General features: G+C 36.4%; 1 protein-coding gene across 1 annotated transcript in view; it reads left to right on the top strand.

The window, feature by feature from the left end:
• LOC126334852 (FERM, ARHGEF and pleckstrin domain-containing protein 1) overlaps positions 1-18287 on the top strand; it is a 648075-nt gene extending 629788 nt beyond the window's left edge. Inside the window, exons 21-23 of the mRNA XM_049997520.1 lie at positions 2075-2226; positions 14034-14141; positions 14231-18287. Coding sequence (XP_049853477.1) covers positions 2075-2226; positions 14034-14141; positions 14231-14476 — 506 coding nt within the window. The 3' untranslated portion in view covers positions 14477-18287. The remainder of the gene's footprint in view (positions 1-2074; positions 2227-14033; positions 14142-14230) is intronic.
• Positions 18288-19359: the final 1072 nt, after the last annotated feature.

Below are 19359 nucleotides of genomic sequence, written 5' to 3'. Positions count from 1 at the left end.
GGTACAATTAAAATACACTCACACAAAACTTTCTGCCACAGCCTTCATCAGGAAAAGAAAAACACACACCATTCATAAACAGAAGCAAGCACATATCATGCACTCATGGCTACCAACTCCAGCAGCTCTGGCCAGAATACAACTACCATGTGAGATTGAAGCAGCAGTCGGGAGGGACAGGGATGGAGAAAGGATAGTAGTGTACAGGAGGGGGGGGGGGAGGAATACTATATGGTGGAGTGTCTAGAATGCCAACAGGCACAGTGTCAGGGGGTTATAGGACAGAGGGGGGGGGGGGGGAGCAAAAAAGGGAGGAGCGGGGAAAGATGGGCGGGTGCGTTGGCAGAGGGTGGTAAACAAAGAGCATTGGAGGCAAGAATGTGGAGGAGATGATGGGACAGAGCAGATGAAAACTGTTGGGTGGAGGGTGTGGGGCAGTACGTAACTGTAGGTTGAGGCTGGGATAATTATGGGATCGGAGAATGTATTGTAAGGATAACTCCAAGCTGCACAGTTCAGAAAAGCTAGTGGTGAAGGGGAGGATCAAGATGGCTCAGGTAGTGAAGCAACCTTTGAAATCAAGCATGTTATATTCAGCTGCATGTTGCGCCACAGCGTGGTGTGCTTGTGACCACTGTTAGCTGGTGGACAGCTGGTCAGTAGTCATACCAATATAAAAAGCTGTGCAGTGATTGCAGCATAGTTAGGTAACAACATGGCTGCTTTCACAGATGGTCCGCCTCTGATGGTGTGGGATAAGTCTGTGACAAGACTGGTATTGGAAGTGCTGTGTGGGTGGATTAGGCAGGTACAGCACCTGGGGCTTCCACAGGGATATGATCCTTGTGGCTAGGGGTTGGGATTGAGAGGCACATAGGGATGGACTTGGATGTTGTGGAGGTTGGATGACCAATGGAACACTGCTTTAGGATAGGTGGGAGGCATCTCGGGTAGGACGTCTCTCATTTTAGGGCATGGCGATAGATAGTCAAAGGCCTGGAGAAGGATGTGTTTCAGTTTTTCCAGTCTGGGTGGTACTGGGTGACTAAGGAGGCACTATTTTGTGGCTGATTCTTGGGGTTGGTGGGAGGATGGGGGGTGGGAGGGGAAATAGCATGGGTGATATGTTTGTGAATTATGTTTGGGGGAAGTGTCTGTCTGTGAAGACCTTGGTGAGACCCTCGGAATACCAGGTGAGGGGTTCTTATCGTTGCAGATATGCCATCCCTAGGTGGCCAGGCTATGTGGGAAAAGGATGATAGCAGCCAAAATACAGGTACTGTTGGTGGTTGGTGGGTGTATTGTGGACAGAAGTGTCTTTTAATCATGATTGTCTACAACTTAAATGTTATCTTCATGGTAAGTAGCAGTCTGTCTTTTCGTGCATTGTTAATATTCCTACATGGAGTTTCTATTGTTTGAGCCATAAGTAAGACTGCACTTTTAGCTAAATCTTTTAATACTGTCCTTCCTCAAAGCTAACAAAGAAGCAAAATATACACAGCCAGCTGCATTAACCTGGCAATGGAGCCTCACTGGGCCTTGAAAACCAAGGTATCATGCACAAATTTTTGTTTCAGTACCTCCTTTGTATTGTGAGTAGCCATACACATTCCATTGTTTATTTTTCACTCAGTATATTCAGTTATTGTATTATTTGTGTAAGTGCGCACACACAGTTTTCCTACTTTCATTATAGTAATGGAGTTGATTTGCCGGCATGATAATTCATCCAAAAATATTTAGCAGTTCAGCATAAATATGAGAAATAGGCAAAGTATATCTTTTCATGGCTTTAGAAGCAGAATATTTGAATGACTGAAAATCTCCCACTTTCTTTATTAAATGTGCTCCTTGTTTGCAGCTTTGCCATTGTGAACTACAAATATCTTCAACAAGTTATTTTATATGCAGTACATATTTTTTATTTTTTCTGAACGTTTCTTTGTTTTTCAGTTGCTCATACAATGTCTTTATGGGTCTTATATTCCATCTGTTGTTCAGTTATTATAATTTTGATAGTGAAATTTGACTTTTTAGCCTAACAAGTATATTTTTCTTTGCAATAATTTAGGTTCTTCTGATGAAATTATTGATAAGTGTGGTGAAGACACTGCTTCAAACAGAGAGAAAGCTTCTCAGACTCAGCGCAGCAATACAACAGTTCATGTCTGTTGGCATCGCAACACTAGTATTAGCATGCAGGACCAACTCAGAGCTGTGGAGGTATGCAAGGACGTCAGTTTCATAAAATATATTTTCTGTGGTTTAACAGTATACTGATTTAATTTGAGAACAATCACAACAATTTATAAATCTTGGCTTGCTTTGTGGTATTTATGAATCATGCTACACATATATGTACTATAATTCTTTCACAGTGGCTAATCCATTTTTTCTACCTTCTATCTACTTTTGATTCTTCATCTGTCTTGGTCCTGAAAGATCACAGTTCATTACTTACGTTTGTTTCTGTCACTAATTTATGAATATTATCGTAATGGAGTTTTAAGCTCTGTTGTTGCCCTTGCATAAAATAATAATGAATTACAGATGGTCCACCTTCTTACAAGAAAACTTTTTTTTGCTTAATCCCCAAATGTAATACACCATGCAATACCAATATTTTGCTGGTATACACAAATTCAATTCATAAATTGCCATAAGAACCCTGTGGTGCGGAATTGACACTGTATTAATATAGACTTGTGACTAACTTCTGTTGGCAACCACAGAAAACACAGTGTAAAACAATGGTAGGATGCATATGTAAACAGAGCAACAAACTCTGATTTCAGCTTATCCCTGATGTACATAAAATTTGTATGTATATTGGTCAGAAACAGTGTAAGAATGTGAAATATGTTTGGTGGGTGGGGGGTGAGGGACTGTGTTCTTGCAAGAAGGCTTTAATTCATTACAGCTTATGTAAATGTCTTAAAGAATTGTACCCTTAATAAATTCTTACATTGTATTAGATAGCCTAAATTTTTTATTCCATTGTTCCATAGTGAGCAGATCCTCAAGGTTGTAGAAACTTTCTTAAAACAAGAAAAGGTATTAGTTGTGTGCAAATTGGAGATTTGATAATGCCTAGGAACAGGAAAAAATCATTTTATTTTGTTGCCAAATTCAGTATTATTTTTTGCTAGATTCATCGCTTTTTTGGACAACAGTTAATTCTCTCACCAAATTTGTTGTTATTTATTTGTCAAATTCAGTATTTTTTCCCCATTTACTATCACTTTCTACAAAAGTCTGTTTTGTTTTTGCCAAATACAGTGCAATTTTTTGTCATATTTGGTGACTTTTTGCCAAATTTGATATTGTTTATTTTGCCACAGTAAGTATTTTTCAGTCAAATTTGATGTTTTTGTTCACATTCAGGTTTTTTGACAAATTTTTTATACTTTTTGGCAATTACGTTTTTTTTACCAAATTCTGCGTAATTCTTGTTAATTTATGTGCTATATTCATCATCATATCAAAGCCTGTTACATGGGAAATGAAGTTTTAGTTTAAGATTAAACATGAACCTCAGCCTTGAGGAGATTCCAAGTTGAAATGCTGTTTTAACATTCAGTAACTATAAATTATGAATGTATTTTAGGCAAAATTGCAAACTTCACAATATCTTATAAAAATCACCACTTTCTCATTATTTCACTAAAAACTGCTAATTTCATGTTACTTTTTGCTTCATCGTTTCTGCAAAATTTTCCTGTTGCTACGATGCCCCTTCTATGGATTGTAAATTCCTCATGGATGTAGACTACATCAAGATTTCTTAAACATATTTTCATTTAAAAGATAATAGTAAACTTCTCCCATAGTAATGTGCAATATACTGAGGTGAAAATGATAACATTTAGGCTATTGCAACCAAGCATCACCAAAGAGAAAATTAGGTTAAAACATTGATTTAGACTTATCACATTAATGCTTTGAAGATGTCCATAAGTCAGATTTTGCCAAACACTCACATTGTTTTCTGTTAAATTAAGATGAACAAGCAGCATTCCATGTCGGACTTCACAGCTTTAGTCAGTTGAAGCCATTGCCAAATAAACCTGTTATGTCTCTGCAAGTGACAGGTAGTTCTGACTTCCATTACATATTAGTAAAGCTTGGGATAATTTCTAAAAGAGAAACCAAAACCTTAACAATACGAGGAAATCTTCTTAAACAAGTAAGTATGAAAAGGGAAGGATGATTTCAAGCAATTTTCTGTAGTGGTGAAAAGTGTACTTTATGTTGCATCAGAAGCAACTTTTAATAGCTAGATTTTAGGTTATGATGGACAAAGCAGTTATAGTTTGAAGCAGTGGATTCAGTATAGATTGGTAGGTCACAACTGATTTCAGATTTATAAAATGTATGACTGATATAATGATTTTGTGGAGCAGCCGTCTGATCCTGTTGTGACAAGTGTTACTTAAAACTAATATTAAAATATTTCTAAAAACTTGCAACAATGACTAAAAGCTGGTGTAAGCAAACGACACTTATTTTTTTATTTTTCATTTGTATTACAATGTGTTGTATAAAATATCAAGGAGTACATGCTGACACCATATGCCATACTATCATATGAACAACAGTATCGTGGCTGTTGAGAGGAAGTTACTTACAGAAAAGCTCACAATAAACAGCTTGTTGACAATTCAATTAAATATACAGGGTGTTTCTTACCATTGTTTAAAACTCCTGAACTGATGGAGATGACGCTGAGACAAGTAATTTAGAATCAGACACATGTGCCTGCAGATGTTGAGAAATACCCCAAAAATGGATGACAAACATTGAACATGTGATGTCAGCAGATGCTGTACCCTGCCACATGTGCAGTAGTTGAGCCTATCAATCTGTCACACCTGATCATACCAACTATGTCAAATATTCACATTTACATGGCTCTCGGCCTACATGTGTGATTTTAGCACATGGGACTGAGGGTTCGAGTCTTGCATCTGTCAGGCAATATATTTTTCCTTGTGTTAGACAGTTGTGTGTTTACATGCATGTAAGATTTTTTATTTTTATTCACTGATATGGGGGTCTCTGCTTGTTTATAGCAAAGTGCAGTGCATCAAAAAGCTGCTGTATTGCGTCACAAGCAAATGAATGTAAGGTTCAAAATTGTGCCGTTACCACTAAATGATCTACATTTTGTTTACTAAATAAAGTCTGTAAACAAAAAAGAAGGAACAGAAGAAAGAAATGCAAAATAAGAACAGCTTTTGCTTGGTTACATGCTTGACATCACATGTTTTTGTGGTCCCATGTGTCTTACATTAAATTACTTCTCTTGGTCTCATCTACATCACTTCGTGCGTTTTTAAATGTGAATAATAATCACCTTGTATAATGGTCTGAATGGAGTTTGATAACATTATTATCAAAAATAATGCCAATAATTTCAACAACAACTGTTGTCGTTTTGCAATTCCAAATTTTGTTCTGATTTGATAAGCTACCAAGTGTTGCTACACAGAGAAAAATGTGCTTGGCTGAATACATCCCTTGCAGCTCATAGTTACCTCTGCTGCCACAAAGATGGCTTTTCAAAAGTTTCTGTAGATGGGTGTGTCTCATTGCCATTTGCTCATTGAGCAGAACAGTGCCAAATATCTCAGATGACAGAAAATTTTGATCTCTTCTAAGAAGTTCAGAAGTCTGCCTTTCTGCCATTTATGTAGCAGTTTCAAATATCAATTTCAATGAGCAGGAAAAATGTTAAACAAATGCCTAAAATGTAACTTAGTAGACCTGCAAAGATATTGTGTATCTGAAATGTGTAGTTAATTTTGCAGTAAACAAAATCATTTAGTAGTGAATCCAGTTGGTCTTCTAATATTGACAGAAGCCACCGTGTTGGGTGCAGGATACCAGGTACCATGAAACCCAGGCCCATAGTAATTAAATTTGTGTCTTACCGGAAAAGAGCTGAAGTGTTTGCTCAGAAAAGAAAACTCACCAAGAGTGGGGTTACCCTGAGGGAAGATCTGACGCGCGAAAGACTAAAAGTTTTGAACGCTGCGATCACACAGTTCGGCCTTCAAAATGTATGGACCCAGGATGGCAGGATCGTAGTCAAGACGGAAGGAGGGAGGAAAACGGTGACGAACATGTTTGAACTGAATGACTGAGTGAAATCTCGCGAGACACAAAGTGTCATATTGTAATCTGTCTAATATAAGTTAATTTTTATTCTTTCTTTTCATTTTTTTAGCTTAAATATTGCTCTGTTATTTCTATAAGTACCATAAGTACTCTGTTTAAACTCAGTCAATTGTTTCACATAGATATTGTTTCTTTATTTGTCTATCATAAGTGCTCATGTATATTCATATTGTCAGTCAAATGGGAATTTACATTCTCCATTAACAGGAATCTCCTTACAACCACCTCTCTATATCTGTTACTCTCATCCTCGCCACTACCACTACTACCACTATTATCTTTTTCGTAACCACTACTGCCACTTTCCATCTTTCTTTTCGCTCCCTTCTCTGATACTTCCAGACTGTTTTTCACCTTTAGTCCACAGACGCTTGAGCCAGTGACGACCTTGGACACACCTGTAAATATGTCTTCCCCCGCAAAATCCAGCTTTTGTCCCTCTTCCGGCCAGCAGGTAAACGGAGTGCACTCGGTCCTACAGGCGGCCACAATGGGATGGACCGGTTCCCCGATGGCGGGCTCTTTGTGGGCCACGCGAACGCACAGTCGCTAACGGCTCACTTCGACGAGTTCTGTGACCTGTTCTGCCAATCGCTGTTCCATATTATCCTTGTCTCTGAAACTTGGTTGAAACCAAACATTTCTTCCAACACTATCCGAATCGCTGGTTACTCTCTCCTAAGGGCAGATCGCGAAACACAACGCGGGGGTGGTGTGGGTGCCTATGTTCGCTCTGTTCTGACACCTACTGTACTATGCACATCGGATGCAAAGGGCGAAGGAGAAGCAGAGTTCTTGTTTTTTGAAATAAATACATCAAATTAGAAACTGCTAATTGGAGTAATCTATAAACCTCCAAACGTCGGTGCCATGACCTCCTTTCAGTCTGCCCTGTCCTCACTCGTGACACAGTATGAACACATAATCATTATGGGCGATACAAACATCGACTTACAGTTAAAATCTCCCTCTGCCGAAAAACTAAGGCGACTGTTCCACTCCAATGATATGAGTTTAACACCGCTGGACCCAACTCATCACACGCCACACAGCCACACACTGTAGATATAATAGCAACAAAGCGACCAGATAAAATAATCCGCGCCAATCAGACATCCGCTCCGGGACTCTCTGATCATGACGTGATATTCTTAAATTACTCAATGCATACTACCAAAGAAAAATCTCACCTGGTAACCTACAGAAACTTAAAAAATGTTAACCATGACGCTCTTCAAAATGATTGCTCAGACATCCCTTGGCATGATATAAGCAATGAACCGACTTTAGACGGAAAAATGCAGCAATTATGTCGCAAAATTATTGCAATGTATGATAAACATGCTCCTCAACGCACTGTCAAGGTAAAGAGAGCTCCCGCTCCGTGGCTCACCACTGCATTCGCCAGTCAATGGATAAATGTGATGCTGCACATAGGGCCTTCAAGCGTAACCCAACTCCCGAGGCATACGAAGCTTATAGGAAACTCCGAAACAGAACCAAGCAAGGCGTGAGGAATGCCAAAATCAGACATGCCCGCTCTGTCGTATGCGGTATATCAAAACCTGCTGCACTGTGGAAAAAGCTGCGCAGTTTCGGTATAGGGAAGCAAAGATCCAACGCTGTTTATCAAGCGTCTGCAGAAGAATTAAACGATTTCTTCTCTACAGCTGTAAACTGCCACGCAGCGACAAATTACCAGTCCCAAGATATCAATCTCTCGAGAGACAAGTTTTTCCTAAAACATGTCACTACCGGCACAGTACACAAGGCAATTAAGAGAATCTCTTCCGAGGCAGTAGGAAACGATGGAGTGAGCATTGGCATGATTAAGAACGTCGTAGACACTATTATTCCAGTTATCACAGACATTTTCAACCTCTCTCTTGTCAGTAGTACATATCCTACTGAGTGGAAGCAAAGTTTAATTCAACCTATACCCAAGACTGACAACCCTAAGTCGCCAGGTGACTACAGGCAGATCAGCATACTACCTGCAATATCTAAAGCCCTAGAATACATCGTCCATGAACAGCTGACAGATTACCTCAAAACTCATAACATCCATGACGAATATCAGTCAGGCTTTCGAAAGCACCATAGTACAGCAACTGCATTAATCAAAGTAACTGATGACATTAAACATGCTATGGACAGACGTGAAGCTACTATCCTAACACTGCTTGACTTTAGCAAGGCTTTTGACACAGTTGACTTCGATATATTACTAATTAAAATGAAACAGCTGAATTTCTCAAACAGCGCAATACACTGGTTTGACAGCTACCTCAAAAACAGAAGTCAACAAGTCATTTGTGGGTCGGAAAAGTCATCATGGAAAAAAGTGGGCTCTGGAGTTCCCCAAGGCTCCGTCCTTGGTCCACTACTCTTCTCACTGTACATTAATGATATTAGCTTCAGTGATTCACTCCTGCAACTACCATCTCTATGCCGACGACATCCAACTGTACATAAGTGCAAGCCCCAAAAACATTGCTGACGCAGTAGCGAGTATGAACGCAGATCTTTGCTCTGTTTCTCGATGGGCACGAACCTAGGTCTGAAACTAAACCCCAAGAAATCCCAGGTCATACTTATATTTCATCCAAAGTTAATCAGCCGGTAGTTTCGCGAAACAGTCCCTCAAATACTCCTCAATGGTACCCAATTACCATACAAAAAAACAGTAAAAGACCTTGGAATAATCTTGGATGAACACCTAAACTGGGAAGAACAAACAGTCACAGCTTGCCGAAAATCGCTCTCCTCCCTACATGCAATTCAAAAATTTAGAAAAATATTCCCAACCCATGTTAAACAAAAATTAGTCCAAACACTAGTCTTGCCTAATCTTTACTACTGTGATTTAGTTCAACACGACACAAATAGTGAAAATTATAGATGCCTCGAGCTAGTGATGAATGCTTGCATTAGATACGTGTGCAATATTCGGTTGTATGATCATATCAGTCCTTCATACTCCCAGCTAGGTTGGATACGCCCACATAAGGCACGCGATCTCTACACGATGTGCTTACTTCATCGATTTCTTAGCCACTGGTGCCCACAATACTTATCTTCTCACATTAAACACCTATCATCATTTCACAATCGCAATACCAGATCGGATACGTCTAGCATCTTGGCTGTACCTTTACATAACACAAAATCTTTCTCCGTGCCATTCTCCATCTCAGCCATACGACTATGGAACGCGCTCCCCTGTGATCTGCCTCTTATCCAGAACTACTCAACATTCAAGAGGGAACGCAAAGCTTATATATTAGGGACGGTATAGCCACCATTGTTGTGCCCCTCTCATCCCTTTCTTTCTCCTCTTCATCACAGCTTCGAATTTTCCCATTCCATTTCTCTTCCTCTAACCTATCTACCTCTTATATATCTCTTTTACCTCATTCTATCGTCTTATGTCTCTGCTCGATGAGAATAACTCACAACGAGAAAATTCCCAACTAACAATAGGACTGACATTCACAAAAGAAAAGTATGTTTAGTTTCATATACATAGTCATTACTATTATTATTATTATTATTATTATTATTATTATTATTATTATTCTTGATTGTTATAATTATTTTTTATTGTTATAGTTATCATTGTACTACTGTTATAATCTCTATTTTTCTTCTTTAACATCAATACTGCATAATACATTATATGTCCTTAATGTTCTGTAGAAACTGTAACTCGTTCAATCTGAGTATGCCTGGTTAGGTGTAAGAGAGGGCCTGAAGGCTCTAATCTTGCCAGGTAAAATAAATGCATAAATAAATAAATAAATATTAATATAAAATGGGGAAAAATTGTGGATACTATTAATAACAAGCCTACTGATGAGGACACGACAATCACTAAGGTCGGTAAAGGAAATAGAGTGATGGTAGTTGGGAAAGCTACATATGTAACTAAAACTAAAAATTTTTTAAGATAAATAATATTAAAATAATTGATCAGGATCTAACTTCAGAAGTACAAAGAAAATTGAATGAAAGGCTAAAGCTATGTAGCAAAATATTTTCACCAAGGGAAATTCAACAGCTCAAAGTTATGAATTTGCACACAATTATGCTTAGAGCATGGCTTAAGGTTTATAAAAAAGAAATTCTGGTCAGGCGGATTATTAATGAGATTGGTGGTCCTTTCAATAAAGCTACTACAAAATGCCTTAATTTTTTAAAGAAACACTTCCAGTATAAGAACCAACATTCAGTCAAGAACAGTTCTGACTTAGCCAGTAATGTTCATCATGTACCAGTAATTGTAGACATGAAATTTGTGTCTTTGGACATAGTATACTTATATACCAAAATAGCAGATGTCAGCACTATTAAAATTGTTAGGAGAAAATGAACTGAGCAGCTTGGATTATGTAGTGATGAGATTAATGAGTTTATTGATTTGTATAGTCATGAAATACAATTACTTTAAACCTTATTATTCCTAAAGGATGGACTGGGTATGGGGAATCCATTTCTTGTCAGCTAGTCAGTATTTTTTTTTATTAATTACATAGCAAACAAGCCTTTTTTTAAACATCTCAGACTAATAGAAAAATAATATTATTATTTCAGGTACATTGATAGTCATTGTTGTTAGTAAATGGTAACAATAATACCAAGACAATTGTCACAAAGTTTAATGGTTTACATAAGAAAATCAAATGTACCTGTTAAGTATAAATTAATGACTGAAAACTTTTTAGATTTGAATATTAGGAGTGAAAATGGGAAGCATGTTTCTGGGGTTTTCCAGAAAAGGATTTTCCAGAAAAATACTTGTACTGACAGTGTTTTAGATTTTCATTCAAACCACCCAGCATAAAAAAGCCTTTTTTAATTTTGCTGTCAGTCGCTTATTTAAGTGGCCATGAGCACATGCTGAGTATCAGTTAGAGCTGGATACCATTAAATACATTGCTAAACTGAATAATTATCCACCATATTACATAAATAATATTTAAAATGAAGTTGCAATTAAAAGTCAACAAGAAGCTATACTGGTATGAGTATTAAATTAAAGACAGTAGCAGCAAATACAATTGTTTCTGATGTTGCAGTAAAATTACTATGACAGTGGCATCTGTTATTAAAAAGGCATTAAATTATAGTTTCATTTTTGACCACTAATAATGTTAGTCATATTTTAATTAATAGTGTTCACAAAAGAAAATTTTTTCATGTATCAGATGTTTACAAATTAGAACATCCTGACTGATGCATGTTATATGGGCCAGACAAGGAGGTGATTTGAAGTTCAATTTGATGAACACATAACCTTCTAAAGGAGGGAAATAGCCAAACAATCTAACTTTGTTGCCCCACTTAATTGAAAATGAACGCAGTGTTCCATCTTTGACCTCATATTTGATATTGCTACAAAGAGGTGAGAAGTCCAGATTTATGGACCTCCTGAAGGAGATCAACTTTTTTTTTAATGTGAGGTCTTTGGCACTACTCTATTCAGTGAGCAAGTGGCAATGAGAAGCACCCATTTTTGGGAACTTTTTAAAAGCCACTTTTATGGCAGCAGAGGTAACTATAACCCTTGAGGGCTGTATTCTGCATAGCATGCTCTTCTCTATGTAGTAATGCTGTGTAGCATGTCAGGTGAAAACAACATTTGTGGTTGCAAAATTATGATGCTTTTCCTGTAACTATTGACTTTATTAATGTCAATTCAGGTCACTATACTGTATCTTTCACTGAACTCTCAACAAATGTTTTATTGGGAGCTTTATTGTGTGTCACTTCCTCTTAATAGCCATGATACAGTGTGAGTGTATTATGTAGTGTCTTAGCACATAGGTTTTTGGTGTTTCGTACAATACATTCTAAAATAAATGAAAATAAAAATAATAATTGTGATTTGCTTACACCAAGCTTGTAGTCACGGTTAAAGCTTTTTTTTTTTTTTTTTTAAAAAATTAACATTAGTTTTAAGTAACATGTTTTACTGCAGGATCAGTGGGTTATTCCACTAAGTCATTATATTGGTCTTACTTTAGCTCATCATTCGTTTAATGCAAAACTATTATTTTGCTATAACTGGAATGCTAGTCTCATACAGATGCCATTGATATGGAGGGTGACATTCATTCTCTATGACATATACTGTGGCAGGTTGTATAGGTCTACAAACAGCAGTCTCAGGTTGAATTAAGCTATGTACATGCTACAGTTGTGTGATAACATGTGCATTTACAAGCCTGTGGAGTGTACATGACTCACTTCATACAGTATGTTACTTACTGTGGAGTCTCCAGCTCTGTATAACAGTGATTTAGATCTTGTTTTATGCCAGTCAGTGTGTGATTCCTTTTTATTTCTTATATTTTCTAGCACTGATGGTAACTATACTGTATCTGAAATCTAGGTCTGCAATGAAGTACAGACTGGATTGATGCTGACTTCCTTCATGTTTGAACATAAAGAAGCTGTGATGTGCCCCTGGGTTCTGTGTTAGGCCCTTTGTTATCCCTGCTATATATAATTGATAGGCTATGCAAACTTCCCGACAATGGCAGATGTAGTTTTATTTACTGACAGCACAAGCCTTTTTATAAAAGAAAGATGTTTTAGGTACAATACTTTGGTTATAAATAAGGGAAAGGCAGTATGTACAATTTCAGTAATATCAGAAGTAAAATGAAAAGTGGCACAAGAGGCAAGTTAGAGAGCTACACTACTGCGCAAGCCCCACAAAATGTATAGCTATATGGATGAATGAGCATGATGAAAATCGAAAAAGCGTCTAGAATTTCCTAAGAAAAAAGCTAAATTAATCTTGTCATGTACTAAGAATGCTATGGGATTATTATAGCATTAAATCATTATGTGTGTATGAACAGCTTTCTTAGGTATGATGTGATCTTCAGAGAAACACAGGTACAGCAAAACATGCTTTCAAACTAAAAAAAAAAAAAAGGACTATTAGTATGAAAGAAGTTTCTCAAAGACAGCCATAAAGGGAAACCATTAAAGATTTGGAAATAATGATGCTTTATAGCTTGTACATTTATGAACGTGTATGCCTTCTGAAATCCCATTGTTTCTAACATTGAACAATCAGGCTCATAACCATGAAACAATAAGCAGATACTATTTTCACACACACACACACACACACACACACACACACACACACACACAAATTCTTTATCAAAAAGATTACTTCCTCTCCCCTAAATGCTTTTTAATGCAGCCCCTCTTAAGATAAAGAAAATTGGAAAAAATTCTGATTCAAAGTAGAACTGAGATGCTTCTTAATAACCCACAACTTCTATAATGTTGAAGGAAAAAGTTTTTATTGTGTGTGTGTGTGTGTGTGTGTGTGTGTGTGTGTGTGTGTGGTGGGGAGGGGGGCGGGGGCATGCACATGTGTAGAACTCTTATGAATACATCCATATAATGTACATTGTTAATACATGGATACATAAGTTTAATTTAATTGAACTGTAATGTGCAAGATTGGTAATATTGCTAAGATTTAGAAAGATATTGGCTGCCTGAAGTGTTAAATGTTAATACTCGTTATTTTACCATAATTGACATGTAAGTTATCCCATGTGACATCAAATGAAAAGACTTGCAACTCAGCCACATTTATTTTTTTGATTTATGCTAATGGTACACAGCATATAATTTCATGAAGATTCATTTTTGCACCTGCACATGGCATAGATTCTCAGAGATCTGAGAAGCCATTACTTAGGCAGTTAGTTGAGCTTTTAATTGGGTTTAGCATCCCTGTTAGCATCCTGTAGTTGCAGAATAAAACATTACAGAATTTTTACACAAATATGGCTGATTTCAAGTATGCATTCCTGCAGAATCAACTGAGTGGCTACCTGCTAAGAAAATTCAAGAACAGTAATGGCTGGCAGAAACTCTGGGTTGTCTTTACAAATTTCTGTCTATTTTTCTACAAGACATATCAGGTAAGTCATTGCCATTATTGTGTGAGCTTAAATTGATACATACAGTTAATTAACTTGATATTTCTATTAATAAACTTACTCTGTTGCAGGATGATTTTCCTTTGGCCAGTTTGCCTCTTCTTGGCTATACTGTAAGCACACCTTCTGAGAAGGATGGAATACAGAAAGATTATGTCTTCAAACTCCAATTCAAGAATCATGTGTACTTCTTTCGTGCAGAAAGTGAATACACCTTTGGCAGGTGGATGGAAGTCATAAGCAGCGCAACACAGCACTCGGGACGCATTCGTCTCTTCAGTAGAAAAGATAGTGCACTAGAAGATAGTCACAGATAAAACCATGTTTGAAATAATGGAATATCCATATTCAGCCTCCATTTTACATCACAGGATCAATGCTATCAATGTGTTCCTTCTAAGCTACAGTATTCCATTTTTTGTACTTATAGTTCATTTTATAACCAGCTGTTGTTTGTAGCCTATTTGAATACTGTCATCTGTTTTATCTGTCTACAGCAAAAGTAAATAAGGCCTACAATTATATGCAAGAGATTTCATGGCTGTTTTCCATCTGTGATATGATCCAACTGAAAGACATCAGGGCATGCTGAATAGCAACAAGTCCCTTCTGCTGTTTCTTTATTTTTTTAATAAACTGCAATGTGGTTATTGCCAAAATTCTAGCTTTTTTACTTGAGAGTATGTTACTGCAAATATTAACTTAGAAGCACTAGATGCATACATAATTGCTTAGCTTCTGTTGTAAATGCACATACTTTTCTTTGTAATAATCCTGTACATCATTCAGTCACATTTTGTGTGTGACTGTAATTCAATTCTTATAAGGGAAAGTGTAAAATATGCAAGTGGTGAAAACTTTTCACGTTAGGATTTGAACTATTCCTTGCGATACTCCAGCATTAATATTTTATGAGTTTTATCTATTAAACAATCACATCTGATGTACGTTCCACAGTGAACTGGATACAGATGCTGAATATATAGTTATCTAACTTCTCCTGTTTACCTTCTGTTTCCCTTCCCTCGATCATCACTCTTGAGTGATTATTTGTGTCCTGCTGTTGGTTTGTAATGTTCATTCTATTCATCATGATTTTTTTGTAACATCTTCTCATCTTGTGGTTATTTTGAAGTAAATTTGAAATGTTGCAATTGTTTTTAACATGAACAGTGTGTGAATGTGGTTTCAGGTGTGAAATAGTATTTTCTTCAATCTTCAGCACCTTTAGTGATTAAAAAATTGACATGATGTGCATGTAGTTTTATAACAAATAAGAAAACATGATCAGTTGATCTCTTCTGTGAAACTGTGTACCATCTATGAAGTGTGTCATTTACACTATATAACTGAGAACCTACAGGTTACTTTTTTACTGTGAGTTGTAAAATGACGGCTAAAGATTTCTCGGGTCCTCCATAGCTGTATGGAATATGTTACTGCAAATTGTCATTTGACTTTTCTTCATATCTGCAGTTTCAGATTCTCAACATTTAGTGGTGTTGATGAGCTAGGTGACAACATTTTCAGCTAATTACTTGTTTTATGTTCAAGGCACATTTCTGGAAATTTAAGATTTAAATGAAGAGACAAATGTTCATATGTCAGATCTAGGATCTATTGTTACTGTTTTCTTACAATTTTCTTTGTTGCTTTTTATTACACTGTGGGCATACACTTGCAACAAAAGTTATAACTGTATGGAAAACAGGGAAAAAAATCAGATGAAGAAGAAACATCTATACCAAATCCAAAACCATTGACAAAATATTAATGAATCCCCTTCATTCAGAAACAAGAAGCTCATCTTCCACATTAGAAGAAAAGGTTGATGCTCCTGACCTGCAAGTTTGGAGGTGCGTGCCTTTTATTTGTGCCAATGGATTTGTTGCACATTTATTTTGGAGACAAGCAGGCTAATTTATCAGTGTAAACAGTCTTCCTTTACTTCTGTGATATGGTATATTCATCCCCAGTGTGTTAAAGAATACAAGGAAGTATCGTATTCAAAATACAAAAGTGTAAAATCCAGATAAACTCAATGCAAAGCAGCAAGAAACTTACACTTTCTAATTGTTGGAACAGGAACAGTTGGAACTTAGATAAAAGTCACACAAATGAAAAAATGTTTTTTTATCTTTTTTCTGATTGCTTACTATGCATTTTCAGTGCTTACATAAATTTTATGTCTTTGATTAGCTTTTCTTGAATGTAAGGACCTCATTGGCAGTAGCTGGAATTTCAATCTTAGTTCATACAGCAGGCTATTATTTCCTTGTAACTCTTAATATTGGTACTGGGTGACATTTACTTTCATGCAGCTGTATGTTGTCCTTTACCTTTTCCTATTTTCTATCTGTTCCTTACCTACAACATCAGAATAACTTCAAGAGATGAACTCCGCTTTTTCAGTTGTTGTCTGTTGGTCAAACTGTAATTGCCCCTATTTTTGCATTTGGTGAGTCCATGCTCTTTTTCTGTCTCATGCATCACAAATATCATCAGGCTGCACAGTTCATTATAAATGTTAGAATATATAGACTGATAAAAATGGCACTCACATGAAATTTATTCAAGGTGCCATTGCTCATTTAAATGTGACACTTGGTTAAAGAAACATCTTATTGATAAATTATATATAGAAAAGAAATAAAGCATTTATTATGGAAGTTGATGTAATGATAGTGAAAGTGGTAGTATGGAAGTGATAGTACTAGTAATTGCTATCTAAAAAGTCGTACCGTTTTCTTCTTATCTTGAAGAAACAAAAGGAAATCATTAGAAGCAGTTATTATGAAGCCTGACTTGAATGTTCGATGAATTCCTGTACTTGTGTAAAGTAGCTGACTCTACCAAGGAAGAAGAAATTTTGTGATCACTGATTTTACAATTTTTCTAATTGAGATTGATTTTGTTATAGAATACTGGTATCATCATTGTTTAGAATTATCTGCTTCAGACCATTCAGTAGCAGTGAATACCTTGGATCAAATAGAACCAAAAGCTGAGCTCCCCTCCTCCCCCTCCCCCCATTGTGGATTACCAGGGAGGGAATTCACATGAACTTTCACATCTGTCACTTCTGTCACTTGGGAAGTGTCCATTTGTGTTTTCATTGTATGTGTGGTGGCAGTGAAGAGAAATTGAACACTTCATTTTCTCACTTTTTGTGTGTGATCCAGTGATATTTTCTTGGCACAATTATTTTCACACCAGAAAATCGTATTTAGTGTCACTATAACCATGCTGTGTGCCAATGTAACAGATCTTTTACCTTACCCTGACAGTGTTTCTCCTGTGGCCTTGTAAAATAAAAGAGAGAGAAAATGAAGAGTCTGAAAAACTACTGGAGGCATGTAAAATCTATGAGGACAGTCCCCATAGTCCAACACTTATTAGAATAATGATAACACTTACAGAATTAACAAAATTGGGGTTGTCAGTTTTAGCCACCATTATATTTTGTGCAACTTAGTGCAAAAGAAAAAGTAATTTTGTCTCAAAAGGCCTAATATGTATGCTATGCATGTCTTGGCATACCTTTTCTACACATTTAGTGAACTTTAATTTGTGATAATTGTGTTTTGTGCCCTTTATTGGCATAAACGTGTAAATACTGAAAAGTTGACTGGCAGTTGAAGTGTCTTTCATTCCAAAATTTATTATTCCAATGTTGCATTTGTTTAATGTCAAGAGTCATTAATTTTGTGGTTGTCAGTTTGTTGTAAAATTGTTGGCATTTAAGTCACTGTAGTCGATATGTATTCTGTTGAAGTTTCTGGCAGAAGTTTTTCTTATTGTCATTATCCCTCTTCTTAGAATTAATGTGATGTTACAAGTGATATTGTTGACATTTCTGAGGACACGTATCCATCATGAATATTGTTATTTATTTATTTTTTTGCAAGTTGCTTTTGTACATAACATCATGAACTGATAGAAATTTCTGATTTCTACTTTGAAGAGAATTTTTCTGTATTGCATTTGAATGCTTTCCATTTGTAATAGTTTAATGAAACAGACATAATGTAAATCTATTTTTATGGAATATTTTTACTTGTAAGTTTGTAATATTTCTGTTCATCAATTGTGATTTATATAGAATAAAATTAGTAAAAATTCAAGAAATATTGTGCTCAATAGAAGTTAACATTTATTATATCAATACGGAAATTAGAGATATCTGCAGGTAATCCTGTTATTTGTTGTGACAGGGAGGATATGTCAAGATGTACTAAATATTTAGAAGTCCTACCAGCAATCTTATTACACTGGAATTTGTCTTATGGTGGTATGTTGGTGTCTTTCACATGTTCCACAATGTAGTGTTATCAGCCACTTGAGGGAGGGATGGAGTGGCAAAAGGCTCAATATTTTCAGATCCATTATAGTACAGATGTTCTCCAAAAGATGTTACAGGCAATAAAAGAGCCAGTATAATAGTAATAGAAGGTACACACTGACGACAGATTGCTACCCACCCAGTTGTGTTTGATAATACCACGGAACCTTTGAAAGGTGCATATTTATACCGGAAGAGTTTATCCATTCACAGACTGTGTTTAATAAATCCCATCATTAAGGAGAGCTCCAGGAATGCGCAATGAAGAAATTTGTATCTGCAGTGGCACAAGTAGCTCTAGTGTATGCTATTTTTGTAAAGTGGCTAATAGGCAGTTACAATTAATGTTAATCTGCTCACATTTTAAATTATGGGAATTAATTTGGGACTCATATATTAAGAGAGCTGCAAGTACTTTGAAAACAGTCATTGATCTTCTGCGTGCAGTACTCAGCTGTTGTTTTTACCTTATATTTCCTACTAAGTGTACTTGTCACAGAAACTGTCAATTGTTTACAAGTATGTAACAAAATAGTTTAAATCAGACAAGTAAGTGAAGATAGGTTAAATAAAATGTGGCAAATCAATTGATAACTTTTGAGGCAAGATTTTCTATGAATTGTACAATGAAATTATGTTGCTTGCAGTATTAATTCAGAACTTGCCATTTTGCTTAGAAAGCAAGTGGTCTGTCCATTGTAGAAAAACTGTTTTGGATGAGCCGTAACACCTTACTGACAGCTAACTCATTGAAACTGGAGAATCAGATTGCTTTTGATAAGAACAGAAGACAGAAATGTCTGTAGCCCTGGGAGAATTAACTGGGCTCAGCTTCTTGTGATTTGTGGAGCTTAATAT

Source organism: Schistocerca gregaria, chromosome 2 (assembly GCF_023897955.1).
Source record: "Schistocerca gregaria isolate iqSchGreg1 chromosome 2, iqSchGreg1.2, whole genome shotgun sequence".
Taxonomy (NCBI): Eukaryota; Metazoa; Arthropoda; class Insecta; order Orthoptera; family Acrididae; genus Schistocerca; species Schistocerca gregaria.
Note: the sequence above shows the minus strand (reverse complement) of the source record. Positions and strands in the feature narration are given on the sequence as shown.